General features: G+C 44.4%; 1 protein-coding gene across 1 annotated transcript in view; it reads left to right on the top strand.

Moving 5' to 3' along the window:
- The window catches only part of TGM5 (transglutaminase 5), a 41,874-nt gene that overhangs the window by 16,694 nt on the left and 7,222 nt on the right, over nt 1-17,958 (top strand). Inside the window, exons 7-9 of the mRNA XM_049781696.1 lie at nt 1,619-1,747; nt 2,364-2,541; nt 17,550-17,688. Coding sequence (XP_049637653.1) covers nt 1,619-1,747; nt 2,364-2,541; nt 17,550-17,688 — 446 coding nt within the window. The remainder of the gene's footprint in view (nt 1-1,618; nt 1,748-2,363; nt 2,542-17,549; nt 17,689-17,958) is intronic.

The raw sequence follows: 17,958 nt of genomic DNA, 5'->3' as shown, positions 1-17,958 counted from the left end.
ATACATTTTTTTGTTTTTTTCTTTGTCTCTTATCCTCTAAATGTGTATTACATACCTGCTCAGTGTCAGGCAGGAAACTAAGGGAAAGAAACATAAAAATGGGTAATACACCTTTTCTGATTCCATGATGTAGTGGGGACTCAGATACCCAAGTAGACTGCTTTATCAGGCAATGAGTGGGGTTTATGAAGCAAGGTAGAAAAGGACGCAGGATATTGCAGAAACTCAGAGGAAGAGAAGGTACCAAGTTAGCCCAATGAAGAGAGTAGGAAGAAATCCTGGGCAAAGGAAAGTGAGAGCAGACACACAAAGGTGAGAAATATTTTTTTCTATTGAGGTAAAAGCAGTGTGGTATTGCTGGAGCAGAATGATGACCTGGGGGAGGGAGGGATGGAGCATACAGAGAATTCAAGCAGTTGAGCACAAGGGGAGGACTTGGAAGGATCTAGGAAAAAGCACTTGGTCAAACTGGATCAAAGAGGGGCCGGGAAGGTGGCGCTAGAGGTAAGGTGTCTGCCTTACAAGCGCTAGCGTAGGACGGACCGAGGTTCGATCCCCCGGCATCCCATATGGTCTCCCCAAGCCAGGGGCGATTTCTGAGCTCATAGCCAGGAGTAACCCCTGAGCGTCAAACGGGTGTGGCCCAAAAACCAAAAAAAAAAAAAAAAAAACTGGATCAAAGAAACTTCCTATCCTTTTTATGGTCTAGTTTACCTGGGAAGAAATGCACTTCCTCTTGTTCAACAAAGATGTGTCATGTACCTACTGTGTACAAGATCAGAGATGTGGACAGCAAGAAAAGCTAGAGAGGACAGAGCAAACTCTCAGATGGGAGCCAGACCTGGGCAACCTCTTCTAGCCTATGAGTACAGACATAGCCAGGGCTGGCACTACACCAGGTTCATGTTCAGGGAAAGCCTCAGAAGAAGCAGCCTTCATGCCACACCTGGAAGAGTAAGGAGCCAGCCTGCCTGCCTTGGGTGGGAAGTTTCCATAATTCACAGGCTATTAGTCAGCCCAGAACATCACTGAGTCATGAACACTGTGGCTAGCTGGCGCCATCAATTTATCAGTGCCTACTGGTGAGCAAGTGTTTGAGCAGGAAAGAGTGGAAAATGAGACAACATATTTTTAGCAAGAATAACCCTAGAATTTCAGAATTGTGGGGAATTAGGAGAGAGGAGGAAAAAAAAATCATTGTTTCAGACTCCCTTGAAAAAAATCACTGTTAATAGGTACAGACTATTTATGTTAGTAATTTACGTTGGCTTGAAGGCCACATTCAGGGCACCACACTCTTCATAAAACCTAGGCCCTAGACATGTAAAGCATGTGTTCTAGCTCTTTAGGCAATGTCCTTGGCTTGAAAACACTCACATTGAAATGCAGAGAGAGGGATTTGATGAGTTGGACACAGAAACTGGATATGGGGTCATCCCAGAGCTGGGAGACCCTACATCTGCCCAGGAGACAGTTTCTGGCTGTGCTGCAGAACATATTACCTTCAGTAGCATCAGCAGGGACACAAACACACCACTGAGAGATGCGTAAAATGGGTGGGCTCTTTATACACATGTGCCAAGCATGATGCCTCACCTCTAGGACTCCCTTTTTGCAGTTTGAAGAGAATATTGTGGACATCTGCCTGGAGCTGCTAGACAAGAGCCTGAACTTCCAGCTGGACCCAGCCATAGACTGTGCCCTGAGGGGAAGCCCAGTATACATAAGCAGAGTGGTGTGTGCCATGGTGAGGTCCAGCTACCTTTGTCTACTTGGGCTGAGTCTGGGAGGGAGGAAGCCAGGCAGGGAGAACTCTGCCCACTCACTGTTGTCCCCAAAAACGGGTAAATGAAGAATTGGAGATCAGGAGCTCTGGCAAAGCAATTTTAAAAGACTGATGCCAGAATGTGGAAAGCAGCATTTTGTTTTGTTTTGTTTTCTTAACTGATTCCTGAAGTAGCTGGATGCAGGCCATCCTCTATTAATTGCAAAGTCTGAGGAAAGGCTAAGTGCAGTTCTGTTTGGACACATGGTCTTGTTTTCAAATTTTCTTTGCTCCATAGGTTTTTTTAGAAGGATTCAGAGCCATGTTTTCACTTCACAAAGGATGGGAAGTAGAAGCTGTGGGGTAGCTGGTGAGATGAGTGGGAATAGGACGATCCATTAATTCATAGGGAAGCACAAGTCAGACTAGCCGGCTTCCCTCCCCTCCACTCCTACATAGGTCTGGAAAGTCCCAGGTGAAATAAAATCTGGTTCCTCTGTGTCTTAGGGCCACAGGGTTTGTTGTCAAGGCTGCACACCTATCACAGCTTGTTGTGGAAAGGGCTACTTCTTATGTTCTCTACGTGGCTCCTCCTCAGATCAACAGCAATGATGACAATGGGGTGCTTAATGGAAACTGGAGTGAGAATTACTTGGACGGCATGAATCCTGCAGAGTGGACTGGCAGCGTGGCCATCCTGAAGCAGTGGCACGCCACAGGCTGCCAGCCAGTGAGATATGGGCAGTGCTGGGTGTTTGCTGCCGTCATGTGCACAGGTAGGTAGTGAAAGAACCTGATAAAATTATCAGAAAGTGTAAAGACTTGGGTAGTTGCCTTTAAAAAAAGTTGTTTTTTAATTGAATAACCATGAAATGCAATTGCAAAGTTGTTTTGCGCCATCTTTATCCCAGTCTCACACAATGTACACCATTGGACCTTTAGAAGAAAGCCATTTCAGCTAAAAGGTCTCAGCAATGACTTCAGGCTGATTCAGAAGACTTGGAATGACACACCTCCCAGGACACTATGTTCTTTCCTTCTAAGCTTGCACAGCCTAATAATATCCCTAAGGGCATGAACAGAAATCACCCAGGCTGTGATTTGATATAAAACATAAACACAAAAAACCAAGTAGACACAAAACTTACAAATTGTTCAGTACTTTTTCTGGACACAGGAAAGAGGTTTAACAAAGATGTGAGCGTGGCAGGGACGTGCATTTGAGCAGTAATTTGGGCCTTTGCAAGGTAGTAATAGATGTAAAATGACCTTGAGTTTGGAGCTTTCACAGTTCAGTCAGCCTAAAATTCTGGACACAGACACAGCAGACGAAGAGAAAAAAACATATGTTTAGATTAGGGAGTTGAGGCTACATCTGTAGAAACTGAATAATGTATTTTGGGGGGATGGGTAAGAGAGCAAATGAAAGTTGGTTTGCATGTGGCAAAGAGGAACAGCCAGAGGAGAGGGAGGAAGCTGACACCTGAAAGTGAGTCACAATGGAGATAGCAGGAGGCTTTTCCTGGTGTGTGAGCCAGCTTTAAGTCTCTTGGTTTGCAGATAGATCTGTGTTTCTGACTTGGATCAAAATCAGGAAGCTACTACTTTTGTTTGTTGGGAAGAGAGAGTTCAAGTGTGGTTCGCTTCATTGGATAATGCCCTAGGCCTAGTCCAATCGGGGAGGTCAGATGTGCATACAACTTGGTGTTGTGAGGGCTCAGGCTTTCTGTGTAGCAAATCCTAATATGTGTGTGTGTGTGTGTGTGTGTGTGTGTGTGTGTGTGTGTGCGCGCGTGCGCGCACGGGCATGTGCATGGTCTTCAAGCTTTTAGTCAAGTCTCTTCAGGCTCTTGGTCAGGTGTTTGATCAATACTTGGCACGAAGTCAAAAGTCTGTCCAGGGCACAAGGAGGCTTCCTGGACCCCTATGTCCCTCCCCACAGAGGTGATCTGGCTCCTTCTCTCCTCTGCAGCAGCAAGCTCCTTGTGTTGGATGACTTGATTACCAAGGGGAAGAAACCAGAAATTCAGTAACTTTAAGACCCATACCAATGGAGATTGAGTGAACTGGGAAGTCTGGATAGATCTTGTGCATGGCAGAGAAGGAAACTTCCTGTGTGTGGAAAAGCCTACAAGCTATTGGGCCAAAAGTAGAGTGTCAGGGATTTGGGTGTGGTTGTCTAGAACCAGGTGGTGACAGAGGTGGGACCATGAATGATTAAGCAACCTCAACAGACCAATTAAAATGTTTATGAGAATCATGGCCCTTTAGTGACCTAAGAAACTAAATGAAAAGTGGGTCAACCGTGGCCCAGTCCACTGCAGTTCCATCTTCCAAAGACCAGCATTTTGTATAGTAATTAGATCCATCAGTCTGAAAGACTCATTCATTTATCCAGTAATATTTACTGAGTCCATATTCTATCCTAAGACCTGTGCTCCAGGCAGTCCTGGATATAAAAATAGGAACCACCATCTTCTGTCTTTCCCTGAAAGTTAATGATGTAATGAGTTAAATGAGTAAAAGCATTATATGAGTAAAAATGTAATGAGTTAATGAGTAAAAGGGTTCTCAAACTTTTAAACAGGGGGCTAGTTCACTGTCCCTCTGACTGTTGGAGGGCCAGTCTATAGTTTAAAAAAAGGGGGCCAGAGCGGTGGCGCTAGAGATAAAGTGTCTGCCTTGCAAGCACTAGCCTAGGACGGACCGCAGTTCGATCCCCCAGAGTCCCATATGGTCCCCCAAGTCAGGAGCGATTTCTGAGCGCATAGCCAGGAGTAACCCCTGAGGGTCACCGGGTATGGCTCAAAAAACAAACAAACAAAAAAAAATTCATGACTTTATTCGAAGAGATAGCACAGCGGCGTTTGCCTTGCAAGCAGCCGATCCAGGACCAAAGGTGGTTGGTTCGAATCCCAGTGTCCCATATGGTCCTCCATGCCTGCCAGGAGCTATTTCTGAGCAGACAGCCAGGAGTAACCGCCGGGTGTGGCCCAAAAACCAAAAAAAAAAAAAAAAAACTATGAACAAATTCCTATGCACACCACACATCTTATTTTAAAGTTAAAAGAAAAAAAGAAAAAATGGAACAAATACAATATATAAAATGAAGAATAAGTAAAGTTAAATCAACAAACTTACCAGTATTCCAATGGTAACTATGGGCCTGCTTTTGGTAGACCATAGTTTGAGGACCCCTGCCCAAGACTGAGAGGAGGAGTTGAGAGACAGAGAGAAAGAAGGGAGTTGGAGAGTGCTGACCATATTTCATACATTTGCCCCCCAACCAGTCAGTGACTAATCAAGAGAGGCATCGATGGCAAAAACACCTGTTGAGCTGGATAAATGCAGGCCACATGTGGCCTCAGCAGGTTGCATGTGGCCCCTGGGTCAAGTTTGAGGACCCCTGGATTAGTTAAACTATTTCACTCAATACAGCTTTCAAACCATGTTATTGTCATCTGCATTATTTCATTGTTATTTAGCAATTATAAGTGCTGGTGTTTTGGGAGGGGGAGGTTGTGGTGTGCTATAGTCTGAACAGCTGAAGGCAAGAGTGAAACAAATAATTCTAGGGCCGGTGTGATAGCACAGCGGTAGGGTTTTTGCCTTGCACACTGCTGATCTGGGATGGACCAGGGTTCAATCCCTGCCATCCCATATGGTTTCCAAGTCTGCCAGGATTGATTTCTGAGCACAGAACCAGGAATAATCCCTGAGTGCTGCTGAGTGTGGCTCAAAAACCAAAAAAAGAAAAAAATGATTCAGATAGCCTACTGGGGGCAACCAATTCATTGACTAGGTAACCTTGGCAAACTACTTACTTTATGCCTAAATTTTCTTAGGTATGTGAAGGAAAGTATTGGTAGCAACCTCAGGGTCATTCAATGCCCTTGGCAGGTTTATTCACAAAGAACGCTGAGAACTGTTGGGATCTTACGGGTGCCCTGATTGCTTTGTTTAAAGCTCATTGATCAAATGACCTGCTAAGACAGGTTCTGCTATTGAATCCATTTTGCAGATGAGGAAATGGTGTGGCAGAGCCAGTCTTACATCCAGATCAGGCTGCACTGCAGGATCTGAGGCCAGTCGCTACCTGCACAAGATGAGTAGCCACCACCAATTCTGCAGACCCTCGGCCTCAGAAACATACTAGGCACTTTGATTCTTTCTAGTCCTCACAACCTCCTGTAAAGTAGCTATTTGCATTGCCATTGTACAGTACAATGATGCTGAGTGAAAACTGAGGCTTAATGGAGGTAAGGCGTTTGCCTTTCATGCAAGAGGTCATCGGTTCGAATCCCAGCGTCCCATATGGTCCCCCGTGCCTGCCAGGAGCAATTTCTGAGCATGGAGCCAGGAGTAACCCCTGAGCACTGCCGGGTGTGACCCAAAAACCACAAAAAAAAGAAAAAAGAAAACTGAGGCTTAAAACTACGAAATGAATTTGCCTGACTCAGAAGTGTATTTCCTCTCCCCAGCAATGTCTCCTAGAGCTGTCTACTAAAATGCCAACAAAGGCCTGATAGTGCGGTGGGTAAGACACATGCCTTGTTCACAACTGACCCTGGTTCTATCCCAGCACTGCATGTTTCCCCAACCACTGCCAGGAATGACCCTTGAGCACAGAGCAAGGAGTAAGTCCTAATCACATATGGGTGTGATTCAAGTCCCTCCCCTCTAAAAAAAAAAAAAAAAAAGTCAACATGCAAAACTTCAACTTCCTAAAGAAAAAAATACAAAATACATCAAAAACATGGTTACATATGGGTGGAGGGAAGATATGCACTGTTCTGCTGACAGTTATTTTAGCTGGCTGTTACCTGGGGGATTTCAGAGAAATCTGTGGTCTGCCACATGAAGGCCTGGGTAATTGGATTCCTTCTATTACAAGATTTAGCCTCAAAGCCCTCGAATAAGGTCTGAGAAGTAAACTAATTGTCTGGTACCATAAATCACAAGGGAACATAAAGTCAGAATGTTCTATACCCTATAAGTTTTCTCAAGAGCCAGGCATTAGAAAATTACATGATGGGGCCCGAGAGATAGCACAGTGGTAGAGCGTTTTTGCCTTACACGCATGGCTGACCCAGGACAGACGGTGGTTCAATTCCTGGCATCCCATATGGTCCCCATGCCTGACAGGAGCAATTTCTGAGCGCAGAGCCAGGAGCAACTCCAGGTGTAACCAAAAAAAAAAACAAAAACAAAAAAAAGAATAAAAAAAAAAGAAAAGAAAATTACATGTTGCCTGATTCTATAGAGAGGAAATGCCTAGGATGAGCGCAGGAGACTGGGAGATTTATTGACTGAAAGCTGAAAGGAGACTGCGCAATGACTGCGTTGTGGGCATGGTGATGAAAATGTTCTGGTATTACCGGGAATTATTGCACAAACTGTGTGTGAATAGACCACAAACCACAGAACAGTACATTTTAAAAGAGTGACTTTCATGGCATCTAAACGATGTCTTAATAAAAGCTGTTTAAAAATGCCAGGCATGCTGGGCTTGTGGCTGGTCTGTTCTGACCTGTTGCATGGCTAGAATAGGCTGAGGGTCAGAAGACAGAATCTTGGAGCAAATCTACGGGGCATGAGCCTGTCCTTTATTAAGTAGGATCCTAACCAGGAACCACTATGGGAGGCAGAGGGAAATGGTATGGGAATGAAAGAGGGTGAGAGGTTGGGGCTGAGTCCCCTACTTTTGGGGCAGGAAAGAGACTTGAAAGGGATAGAGTGTAGGCCTGGCTTTCATAGGCCTGGATCACCACACTGTCTGGCCTGCCAAGCTCTACTCAGATATCCCTATAGTCCTGATGAGCCCCAGATCAGCAGGGGAGTTCCAAAACAAAAAAGTAGCCCACTTACAAGTCTTCCATATCAGATCCCCACTAAAGATTATGTCTAATGAAGGGTTATGTGCTTAAATGTTTTTATTCGGTTGGTTTGGGGCCATGCCTGGCATTATACAAAGTTTACTCTTGGTTCTGCACTCAAAAGATCACTCCTGCAGAGCTCAGGTACTGAGTGGATTGAACCCAAATTGGTTGAGTGCCAAGGCAAGTGCTTTGATAGCTGTACTATCTCTCTAATCCCTTAAAGCATTTTTTGAGGGTGTCACACCCAGTGACACTCAGGGGTTACTCCTGGTTATGCACTCAGAAATCGCTCCTAGCTTGGGGGACCATATGGGACGCCGGGGGATCAAACCGCGGTCTGTCCTAGGCTAGTGCGGGCAAGGCAGACTCCCTACCGCTTGCACCAAATCTCCAGCCCCCACTTAAAACATTTTTGAGCACCCTGGCATATATGTCTTCCCATTCATAGTGTAAGGCTGCTACAAATACCTCATAATCTTTATGTCCATACAATGTTTGTGCTCCTTGTTTTTACTTAGTTCTTAGTTCTCAACAAAGCAACTTCAGTCAAGATTCTGGTGAGTTATTTTGCTTCAACCTTTCCATAGATTCCAGTCTAAATTCTCCTTTGTACTATGTACTGGCTGAAACACAATCTGACAGTTATTCCATTGATTTAATAAACACTAAGGGCCATCTGGAATGTTCCCTCATAGGGTTGTGGTTTATTATAGTGTAGGCTCTTAGGAAAATGCCTAGCCTGTGGTAAATTTTACCTGTAGCTGTTATAATTAGTTTCATATTCTTTCCATCTTGGCCTGCAGAGCTGCAGAGGCCTAGTTGAGTCTTGTTCACAGGTGTTATTCAAAATTTTATTTCCACATCTTTTCTTCTACTTTTTTTTTCAATAGGGGCCACACCTCACAGTGCATGTGGTCCCAGGTCCACTCCTGACAGAGTTGCCATAGTCCATATGGCAGGTATTGGAGCAGGTGTTGGGGGAGGGGACATTATGGGGTGCCAGGGATTAAACTCAGATTTCACATATGCTAGACCAGTGCTCTTCCTCTTTTTTTCTTTTTTTTTTAATTGATTCTCCATGAAATAAAAAGGTACAAAGTTATTCAGATTCGGGGGCCGGAGAGATAGCATGGAGGTAGGCATTTGCCTTCCATGCTGAAGGATGGTGGTTCAAATCCCGGCATCCCATCTGGTCCCCCCAGCCTGCCAGGTGCAATTTCTGAGTGTAGAGCCAGGAGTAACTCCTGACCCCAAAACAAAAACAGACAAACAAACAAAAAAAAAGTTATTCATGATTTAGTTTTAGGTGGGTGGTCTTCCTCTTGAAATATATCACCCTGGGCTTTCTCTTTTATTTATTTATTTTCTGGTACATTTCCTGAAATATTTAGGGCACAATTAGTTATACCCCAATTTCTTTTTATGTTTTGTTTTGGTTTTTTTTTTGGGCCACACCCAGTGGTGCTCAGGGATTACTCCTGGCTCTATGTTCAGAAATCACTCCTGTCTGACAGGCTCAGGGGAACATATGGGATGCCAGGAACTGAACCTTGGTCCATCCCAGGTCGGGAGCATGCAAGGCAAATACCATACCTCTGTGCTATTGCTCTGCCCATACCCCTAATTTCATGTATTTTGTCATAATAGCTATGCTTCAGGGCCCTCTTGTAAATAAACAAATTAATGGGGCCAGAGTGATATCATAGTAGTAGAGCATTTACCTTGCATGTGGCAGACCTGATCCCCTGTACCCCATATGGTCCCCAATCTGTCAGAGCCAGGAGTAACCCCTTAGCACTGCCGGATGTGGCCCCAAATGCAAAAACCAAAATATAAAGCAAACAAATTTATTTATTTTCCCCTCTTACCTTCTCACTCATTTCAGTCTTCTCTCCCCACAATAGGAAACAGTTGTATTTAGTATATAGCATTGTATTTGAACAAGTTGTATTGTTATTTTTGTGTGATATTCTTCCAGAATTTTTTATACTTTGTTATATATTTTTGTTATTGTTGTTGTTTTTGGGTCACAACCCGCAGCATTCAGGGATTACTCCTGGGTCTATGCTCAGAAATCGCTCCTGGCAGGCTCAGGGGACCATATGGGATGCTGGGATTCGAACCACAGTTCTTCTGCATGAAAGGCAAATGCCTTACCTCCATGCTATCACTTCAGCCACAACTTTGTTATATCTTTTCATTTCTGTCTTTATTTTCTCTTCTCCTATAGTCTTGAGCATATTTATAATGTATAAAATACCTGTTTTAAGGTCCTGCTTAGTTGATTTCATTATATCTTTCATTTTAGCTCTAGTTTTATTGGTTGACATTTTTCCTGGCTATGATGAATAATATTCTGGTTCTCTACATGCCTAATCATTATTGTTTTAAATGGATTGCATTTTTTCAGAATGGGTTCAGGTTTCTTTGTTCTTATAAATAAGGAAGAGTAGGGGGCCGAAGAGATAGCATGGAGGTAGGGTGTTTGCCTTGCATGCAGAAGGATGACGGGTGAAATCTCCACACCCCATATCATCCCCTCAAGCCTGCCAGGAGCAATTTCTGGGCGTAGAGCTAGAAGTAACCCCTGAGCGCTGCCGGGTGTGACCCAAATCCCCCCAAAAAAGAAAGAGTAGTTAAACTATGACCTCCTGACCTCAAAGCAGAAAACCAACTCAATATCCTCAGCTTAGTTTTAAGAAATAATTAGAGTTATGGGTGGAGAAGGAAGTGATACCTTTACTTTTATTTATTTATTTATTTTTGGTTTTTGGGCCACACCCGTTGACGCTCAGGGGTTACTCTTGGCTTTGTACTCAGAAATTGCTCCTGGCTTGGGGGACCATGTGGGACGCCGAGGAATTGAACCTCAGTCGTCCTAGGTTAGCCGCGTGCAAGGCAAACACTGTACTGCTTGAGCCACTGCTCCAGCCCCGAAACTTTGAATTTATGCGTAATAAAACTGTGCCAGCAAAATGGACTGAGTTCCAACACATTGAGCTTTAAATTGTCCACTGGTTTTCCTTTTGAAATTGGAGTCAGTTTTCTCTTGGTTTGTGGCAGGGAGGAAGAACTGGTGGGAGATACAGGATCAGTCCTGAACAAATAGCATATTTTTTCTTTCTTTTTTTTTTTTAATCAAATATTTTTTATTTTGACCAAAGTAAATCACAAATTCTTCACAGCAATACTCTAGGTACATAGTGACATTGAATCAGGGGCACCCCCACCACCAGTGCTGTCCCCCCTCCACCCCTGCCCCCAACATGCATCCCACATCCCCCTCCCTTGACCCCCGGGCTGCCAGTATAAGTGGTCCCCTCCTCGCCCAGCCTGCTGTAGATTGGGTCTCTACCCTGTCGTCACTGGCCCTGGATCTAGTTTCCAAATCTGACCATTTTCTACCTTCACTCAATGTCCACACAACTGTTTGGTCCTGGCAACCCCCATTATTTCCCCCTCAGTTCGAGAGGCAGAACAAGACGGTTCAAGCTATGTGGCCCTGTTTGGAGGAAAGAAAAAAGAAAGAAAAAAAGGGTGTGTGTGTGGCAAAAATCAAACAAGCAAAAAATGGGAGGAGTCCCTCTAGAGGTCATAAACATCAATCTAAGAGAAGAGAGCATATTTTTACACACTGTCAGGACAGTGTACCCCACCTGCCAAAAGGATAGCTTTTGTAACATTTTTGTTTGTTTTGAGTCATACCCGGTGATTCTCAGTGCCTACTCTCAGCTTAACACTCAGATGGGTCACTCCTGACAGTACTCAGGGTCAGATACATATGTAGCCTAAATATACATATATATGTACTAACTATATATAATTAAATATATACTAAATATATATATATACTAAGATACACCCCCAACCCTTCCTTTGATATTTTTGGGGGGTTTTGGATCATACCCGGCAGCGCTCAGGGGTTACTCCTGGTTCTACGCTCAGAAACCGCTCCTGGCAGGCTCAGGGGACCATTTGGGATGCCGGGATTCGAACCACTGTCCTTCAGCATGGAAGGTAAATGCCCTACCTCCATGCTCTCTCTCCAGCCCCTGATATTCTTAAATAGGGGCCACATCCAGTGGTGTTCAAGGTGCTGGCTCATTCCCTTTGATGCTCAAACTTGCCTATGGTCCCAGAACTATACCTAGTGGTGTCAGAGGTCTCATATGCTAGGTATGTACTCTATCACTTGAGCTATCTCCTCAATACCCCTTGTGCTCTAGAGAACAGATCTGACTTTTGCTTCTGTGTATGCAAATATCCCAGTTTATCATAGAATCTTACCACTGAATGAGAGCTGAATGGCTGAATGAAGAGGTAGAGGGCATAATTCTGGGAGTAGGGTGTGGCCTGAATTTCTTAAGAATTCTCCAGGTCCTCCCAACTCTGAGGTTTTGTCTATCTTTGTTTAAGTATCAGTGTAGGAGTATATAGTGTAGGAGTATATATATATATATAAATATGTACATATACATAAACATAATACTCCATATGAATTTCTCTTTTACAAGGACTTGTCTCTCATAAATTACCATTAAAAGAGTCTCCTGAGCCTCCCATTAAATTGTAAGTCATGGGGCTGGAGAGATAGCACAGCCGTAGGGTGCTTACCTTGCACGCAGGACTTGCCGACACAGGACTGGCGGTGGTTTCAATTCCGGCATCCCATATGATCCCCTGTGCCTGCCAGGAGTAACCTCTGAACACTGCCAGATGTTCCCCCATCCTCCCAAAAAACATATAAGTCATGATAAAGAGTCTGAAAAAAAAACTGTTCAGAGGCTAAATATGGGCATTTAATGGGTGCAGAAAAATGGGTCTTTGTGCTGGGAATAAAGAAATGTAGAAAAATGTCAGATATGAGCCCTGTTCGAAGAGGGGTTTTGATCTTGTTGACAAACCAAGACCATATGTCAGGTCATAAAGAGTTAAGAATAAGATAAGCTCGGGCCGGGTAGGTGGCGCTGGAGGTAAGGTGTCTGCCTTGCAAGCGCTAGCCAAGGAAGGACCGCGGTTCGATCCCCCGGCGTCCCATATGGTCCCCCCAAGCCAGGGGCGATTTCTGAGCACATAGCCAGGAGTAACCCCTGAGTGTCAAATGGGTGTGGCCCAAAAACCAAAAAAAAAAAAAAAAAGAATAAGATAAGCTCAACTGTATAGCACAGTTGATGGGATTAAGTGAAAGGCCAAGAGATGAGTGTGGCATGAAAAAAGTTCAGAAAAACTCTGCAGGCAAAGGCACATTGAGAATGTGTCTTGTGACATTGAAAAGACATAGGTTGTAGTCTGAAGCAAGGAAAGGGTGTGAGATCAGAGAAACATGGCAGTTTCAATCTGCCCTGGCTGTCTTCTTCCTTCCATGTGGCCTTAATATTCCTAAACTTAACTTTTTCTCTTTAAAGCTGGGATAGTCATAAACCATGGATGAAGATGATGTGAGGTCAGTCCTGTGCTAAATTTGGCATCACACTGGAACAAAATGTTTTGAGGAAACTGCCAACTGAAGTGTGAAGTTAGGAAAAATTAAAAGCCATGTGTGACTGGAGATGTTTTAGTTCCAGCAAGGTCTCCACATGGAGAATCAAGAATCCAATTAGTCCAAGAATAAAACAGTAGAACTGAGAGATGAAGACACAGACAGGATGAACTCCTGGTGAAATGTCACTAAGGGTAAGGAGAGTAAGAGAGCCCAAAAGATGGTCTTCTCATGATTTTGGCCACACATCTGAGGTCTTTTTTAGTCCTGAGCTTTGACTTGGGAGTGATATTGGAGCGAATGCCTTCACCTCATACATAGTGTAAGAAACCTTTCCTGGACCTCTGTCACTTCACTGTGAGGAGTGAGAATGAATCCATACTAAACCAACCAACACTCACAATTTGTGTTCGACAAGGAGTGGCATGAGTGATAGCATACAATGTATGCATGTGAGTGGCCCTGGCACCACATAGCCTCAACCCCCATGCACCGCCAATTATCGCCTTTAGGGCAATTTTATTAAAAAGAAAAAACTTTTACCAGGGATGTGGCTTAGTGATAGAACACCTGTATGTGAGAGGTTCTTGGTTCAATCCCCAGTAAACAAAAACCAACAAAAGCTCAACACAAGCTTAAGTTCTACACCCAAGTCTAGCACACAGCCATGAAATTTCATCCATTCATCTACCCAGCAAAGCGGCTTGACTCTCTGGAACTGTTAATGGCTCTCAAATGCTTAAATTGACTCTCATATAATTTCTGCCCTTGGGAGGACTCAATAACCTTTTCTGAAGCCATGTGTTACATCTAGTAGCAAAGTAACTTCAAAGAGTTCAAGACTGACAGCCTGTGTTGGGGTGAAAGGTCCCAGGGTATTGATACTAGTGGCTACTCAGGAATCTTTAATTCGGGGTGCAGAGCAGAGGGGACACCTCCTCTGCTCCCTGCCCACTCCTCCTCAACCTGCTTTTATGTTATCTACCCTCCCCCACTATAACTTGAGCAGAACTCATGCCTACACAATGTTTCTGAGTCACTTTACTGCTCTTGCCTCACTCCTGGCTCCAAGTTCTAAGTTGTCTTTTGGAGATTATGTTCCAATGCTTGTCTGCCTTCAGAGTTTGTCCTGTGTCACCTCCACCTACAATTCACCTGCCAGTTCAGTCGTTCCGCCCTCAATGCTCAGTCTTGTCCCAACCTGTTGCCCCGGGAGTAGCTTCGGTTTCCTCCTCTTGGGGCCTCCCTCCACCCAGCGCTTGCTGCCTACACCCTGATGTCCTATGCACTCTAAGGGGTGTCTTCAAAGGTGGCCTGAGGATATTCTTTGTCAAAGTTTAAGGAGTCTAGTCTGAAATCTGAAAGCAATTAAATGTCTCGCATAATTAAGTATTGCAAGTAACAAGTATATACAAGGCTTTTCATGACAGCAGTATATGGAAAGAACTCTAAGAGATCTATATTCTTAGCCATTTTGCCTCTTAGAATCTGTGCAAAGGAGGGCGTAGGGATGGACATAGAGAGATATCATCCCTTTATGATGAGAAAGGGGTAGAAACAAAATAAAGGTCTAAAAATAACCCTCAGTAAAAATATTGCTTTGGGCACATATTTGATAACAGAGAGGAACATTTGGGAGGTAGACTCAGAATGAAGTACAAGGTGAGCTGTGAATCCAGATTCGATGACAGTTCAATTTACTCTAAGATCTCTTAGAGTTCTTTCCATATACTGCTGCGTAACTTTGGTCAAGGTAGCAAACTGTTATCTGATTCTTAATAGACAATGCCTTATCCTCTGACTCTTAATCTTTTTTATGTTGTTTTCAGACCACACTCAGTGGGTCCAGTGGCTATTTCCAGCAAGTTATTGTCACTCTGATTGACAGTGTTTGGAGACCATGTAAAACTGAGGAAGGATCGGAGTCCTCCTATTTATTGCCCTTTGAGCCATTTCTCTGGTCCTTGATTTTTCATTACTTACTTATTTGGTTTTGGGGTCAGAAATGTAGCTCAGCAGTAGAGCATACACTTTGCATGTGTGAGGCCCTGGGCTCCTTCCTCAATAGGGAATAATAAATAAAATAAATATAATAGCAGGAGTTACTCTCTATACTGTTCTAGGCATCATGCATATAAAACAGCACCATGCCTGGCTGATAGACTCAATTGCTATTCTCATTGTTGAATTGAATGGATCAATGCTGTAGAAAAATGAGTTGAGATGGAGCAAATGAGCCAGAGGGTCAAAGGAGTTAAGGGCCAGAGCAGAGCAGCAGAACAACAGTTCAGGTACTTGCCTTGCTCTTGGACAACCTAGATTTGATGCCTGGTACCACATATGGTCCCCCAACCCCAATCTTCCAAACCTCAATTCCCCTAAATACAGAGACCTAAGTATCACCTACCCACCAAAAAGAGAAAGAAAAGGAACTGGCTAGCACTGGGAAGAGATACTCTCAGAAATAAAGAAACATTCTATGAACTTTCAAGAACTTCTTGACCAGGTACAGATTCACTGTTCTAAGCTTTAGCTGCTCTTTCCTTCACTTCATGGCTTGATCTTTGATGCTTTTCTTGAGAAATTTGTATAACCATAAAAAAAGCAACACAGCCATGTAACTTTAAGAATATGGTCACTGGGCCCGGAGAGATAGCACAGCGGCGTTTGCCTTGCAAGCAGCCAATCCAGGACCAAAGGTGGTTGGTTCGATTCCCGGTGTCCCATATGGTCCCCCATGCCTGCCAGGAGCTATTTCTGAGCAGACAGCCAGGAGTAACCCCTGAGCACCGCCGGGTGTGGCCCAAAAACCAAAGGAAAAAAAAAAAAAGAATATGGTCACTGGGGCCGGCAAGGTGGCGCTAGAGGTAAGGTGTCTGCCTTGCAAGCACTAGCCAAGGAAGGACCTCGGTTCGATTCCCTGGCGTCCCATAAGGTCCCCCAAGCCAGGGGCAATTTCTGAGCACTTAGCCAGGAGTAACCCCTGAGCATCAGACGGGTGTGGCCCGAAAAAAAAAAAAATATATATATATATATGGTCACTGGGACCAGAGAGATAGCATGGAAGTAGGGCATTTGCCTTGCATGCAGAAGGTCATTAGTTCGAATCCCGGCATCCCTTTTGGTCCCCCAAGCCTGCCAGGAGCGATTTCTGAGTGTAGAACCAGGAATAACTCCTGAGCGCTGCCAGGTGTGACCCAAAAAACAAACAAACAAAAACAAAAACCAGAAATACGTTGTGATCTGTTAAGATACATTCTTCCCCACCCCCCTTTTCCCTGGATGTGACAAATGGAGCCTGCAGCCACTTTGTGACAAACTGCACTTGTTTGCCTTCTGAAGACTTGTATGTAATGAGAAGGGGACACTGCAACAGGCAGCGCAATCCTAATTGTGCAAATGTGTGTTCCTCTGACTGGTCTAAGACCCTAGTCACCCACTGTGTGCTTAATCCAAGCCTGGGTGGACATGCCATCAGGACAAGACCTCTCTCCCTATCATTCCTTCTGAATCAATATCCATTTGACTGTGGTAATTAAATTCTTTTTAGAAGCAGTGGTCTCAGCCACCACTCAGCTCAGGAAAGAAAAAAAAATTCCAGTTCAGGGCTTTGGAGATGGAGCCAACAAAAGAATGAGATGTGATTGTCAGGCTGCAAAGTGTTGCATCTCTTAATAAGCAGCCCCCTAATGTTTTCTTTTCTGAGAGCAATGGAAAAAACAAGAAGGTGGCAAAGGGAGCTCAGAGATGTCCCCAGCCCAGTGCCATGTCAGTGCCTGTTTGGCCCCAAAGAGGCATTGTGAATAGTTTCCCTGGACCAGGCCTAAGTCTAGGAACCTATAGCTTAAACCAGCATTGTAGCTGTCACAGCAGCATGCAAAGCAAGTACTTTTTTTTTAATCTCCTGGATTATTTCTTGGGCTCCAACAACTTAATGTCTTAACAATCTATCTTAAATAGTACTACATAAATATAATAGTACTTGGGGCCAGAGAGATAGCACAGCAAAAGGGCATTTGCCTTACATGTGGCTGACCCAGGAGGGACCCAGTTTGATTCCCAGCATCCCATATGGCCTGCCAGGGGTGATTTCTGAGTTCAGTGCCAGGAGTAATCCATGAACTGCTGGTGTGGCCTAAAACCAATCAATAAAGTTTATTTTATTTTATTTTTTTGGTTTTTGGGCCACACCCGGCGGTGCTCAGGGGATACTCCTGGCTGTCTGCTCAGAAATAGCTCCTGGCAGGCACGGGGGACCATATGGGACACCGGGATTTGAACCAACCACCTTTGGTCCTGGATCGGCTGCTTGCAAGGCAAACACCGCTGTGCTATCTCTCCGGGCTCAATAAAGTTTAAAATTAAAAAATAAAACCTCAATAGTACTCAAAGCAGCCCATCGGAGATTTTCCTGTCCTTTCTGCAGTGATGAGATGCCTGGGGATTCCCACCCGTGTAGTCACCAACTTTGACTCTGGTCACGACACTGATGGAAACCTGATCATAGACGAGTACTACGATAACACGGGCAGGATTCTGGAAAACAAGAAGAAGGACACTGTCTGGTGAGAGATGGCCTGTAACTCTCCTCCTGGCAAGCCCCACCTTCCAGGAACCAGCTGTCCTCTTCTGCCATGCACCTTTTCTTTCAGCAACTCCAGGGCCTGCAGCCCCAAGGCTGAGGCTGGGAGGTAGCTGAATACAAAAACAGTGACTTGGGGTTTAGAATCCTCTTGTCTCAAGAACTCTTTTTTGATTATTGGCACTGAGTGAATCTCACCAGCATTTCCTCTTCACCCCAAATTTTGGCCACAAGGTGGGTTTGATTTTATCTC

This window comes from Suncus etruscus, chromosome 10, assembly GCF_024139225.1.
Source record: "Suncus etruscus isolate mSunEtr1 chromosome 10, mSunEtr1.pri.cur, whole genome shotgun sequence".
Classification (NCBI taxonomy): Eukaryota; Metazoa; Chordata; class Mammalia; order Eulipotyphla; family Soricidae; genus Suncus; species Suncus etruscus.
The sequence above is the reverse complement of the archived record's forward strand: the minus strand, read 5'-3'. Positions and strand labels throughout refer to the sequence as shown.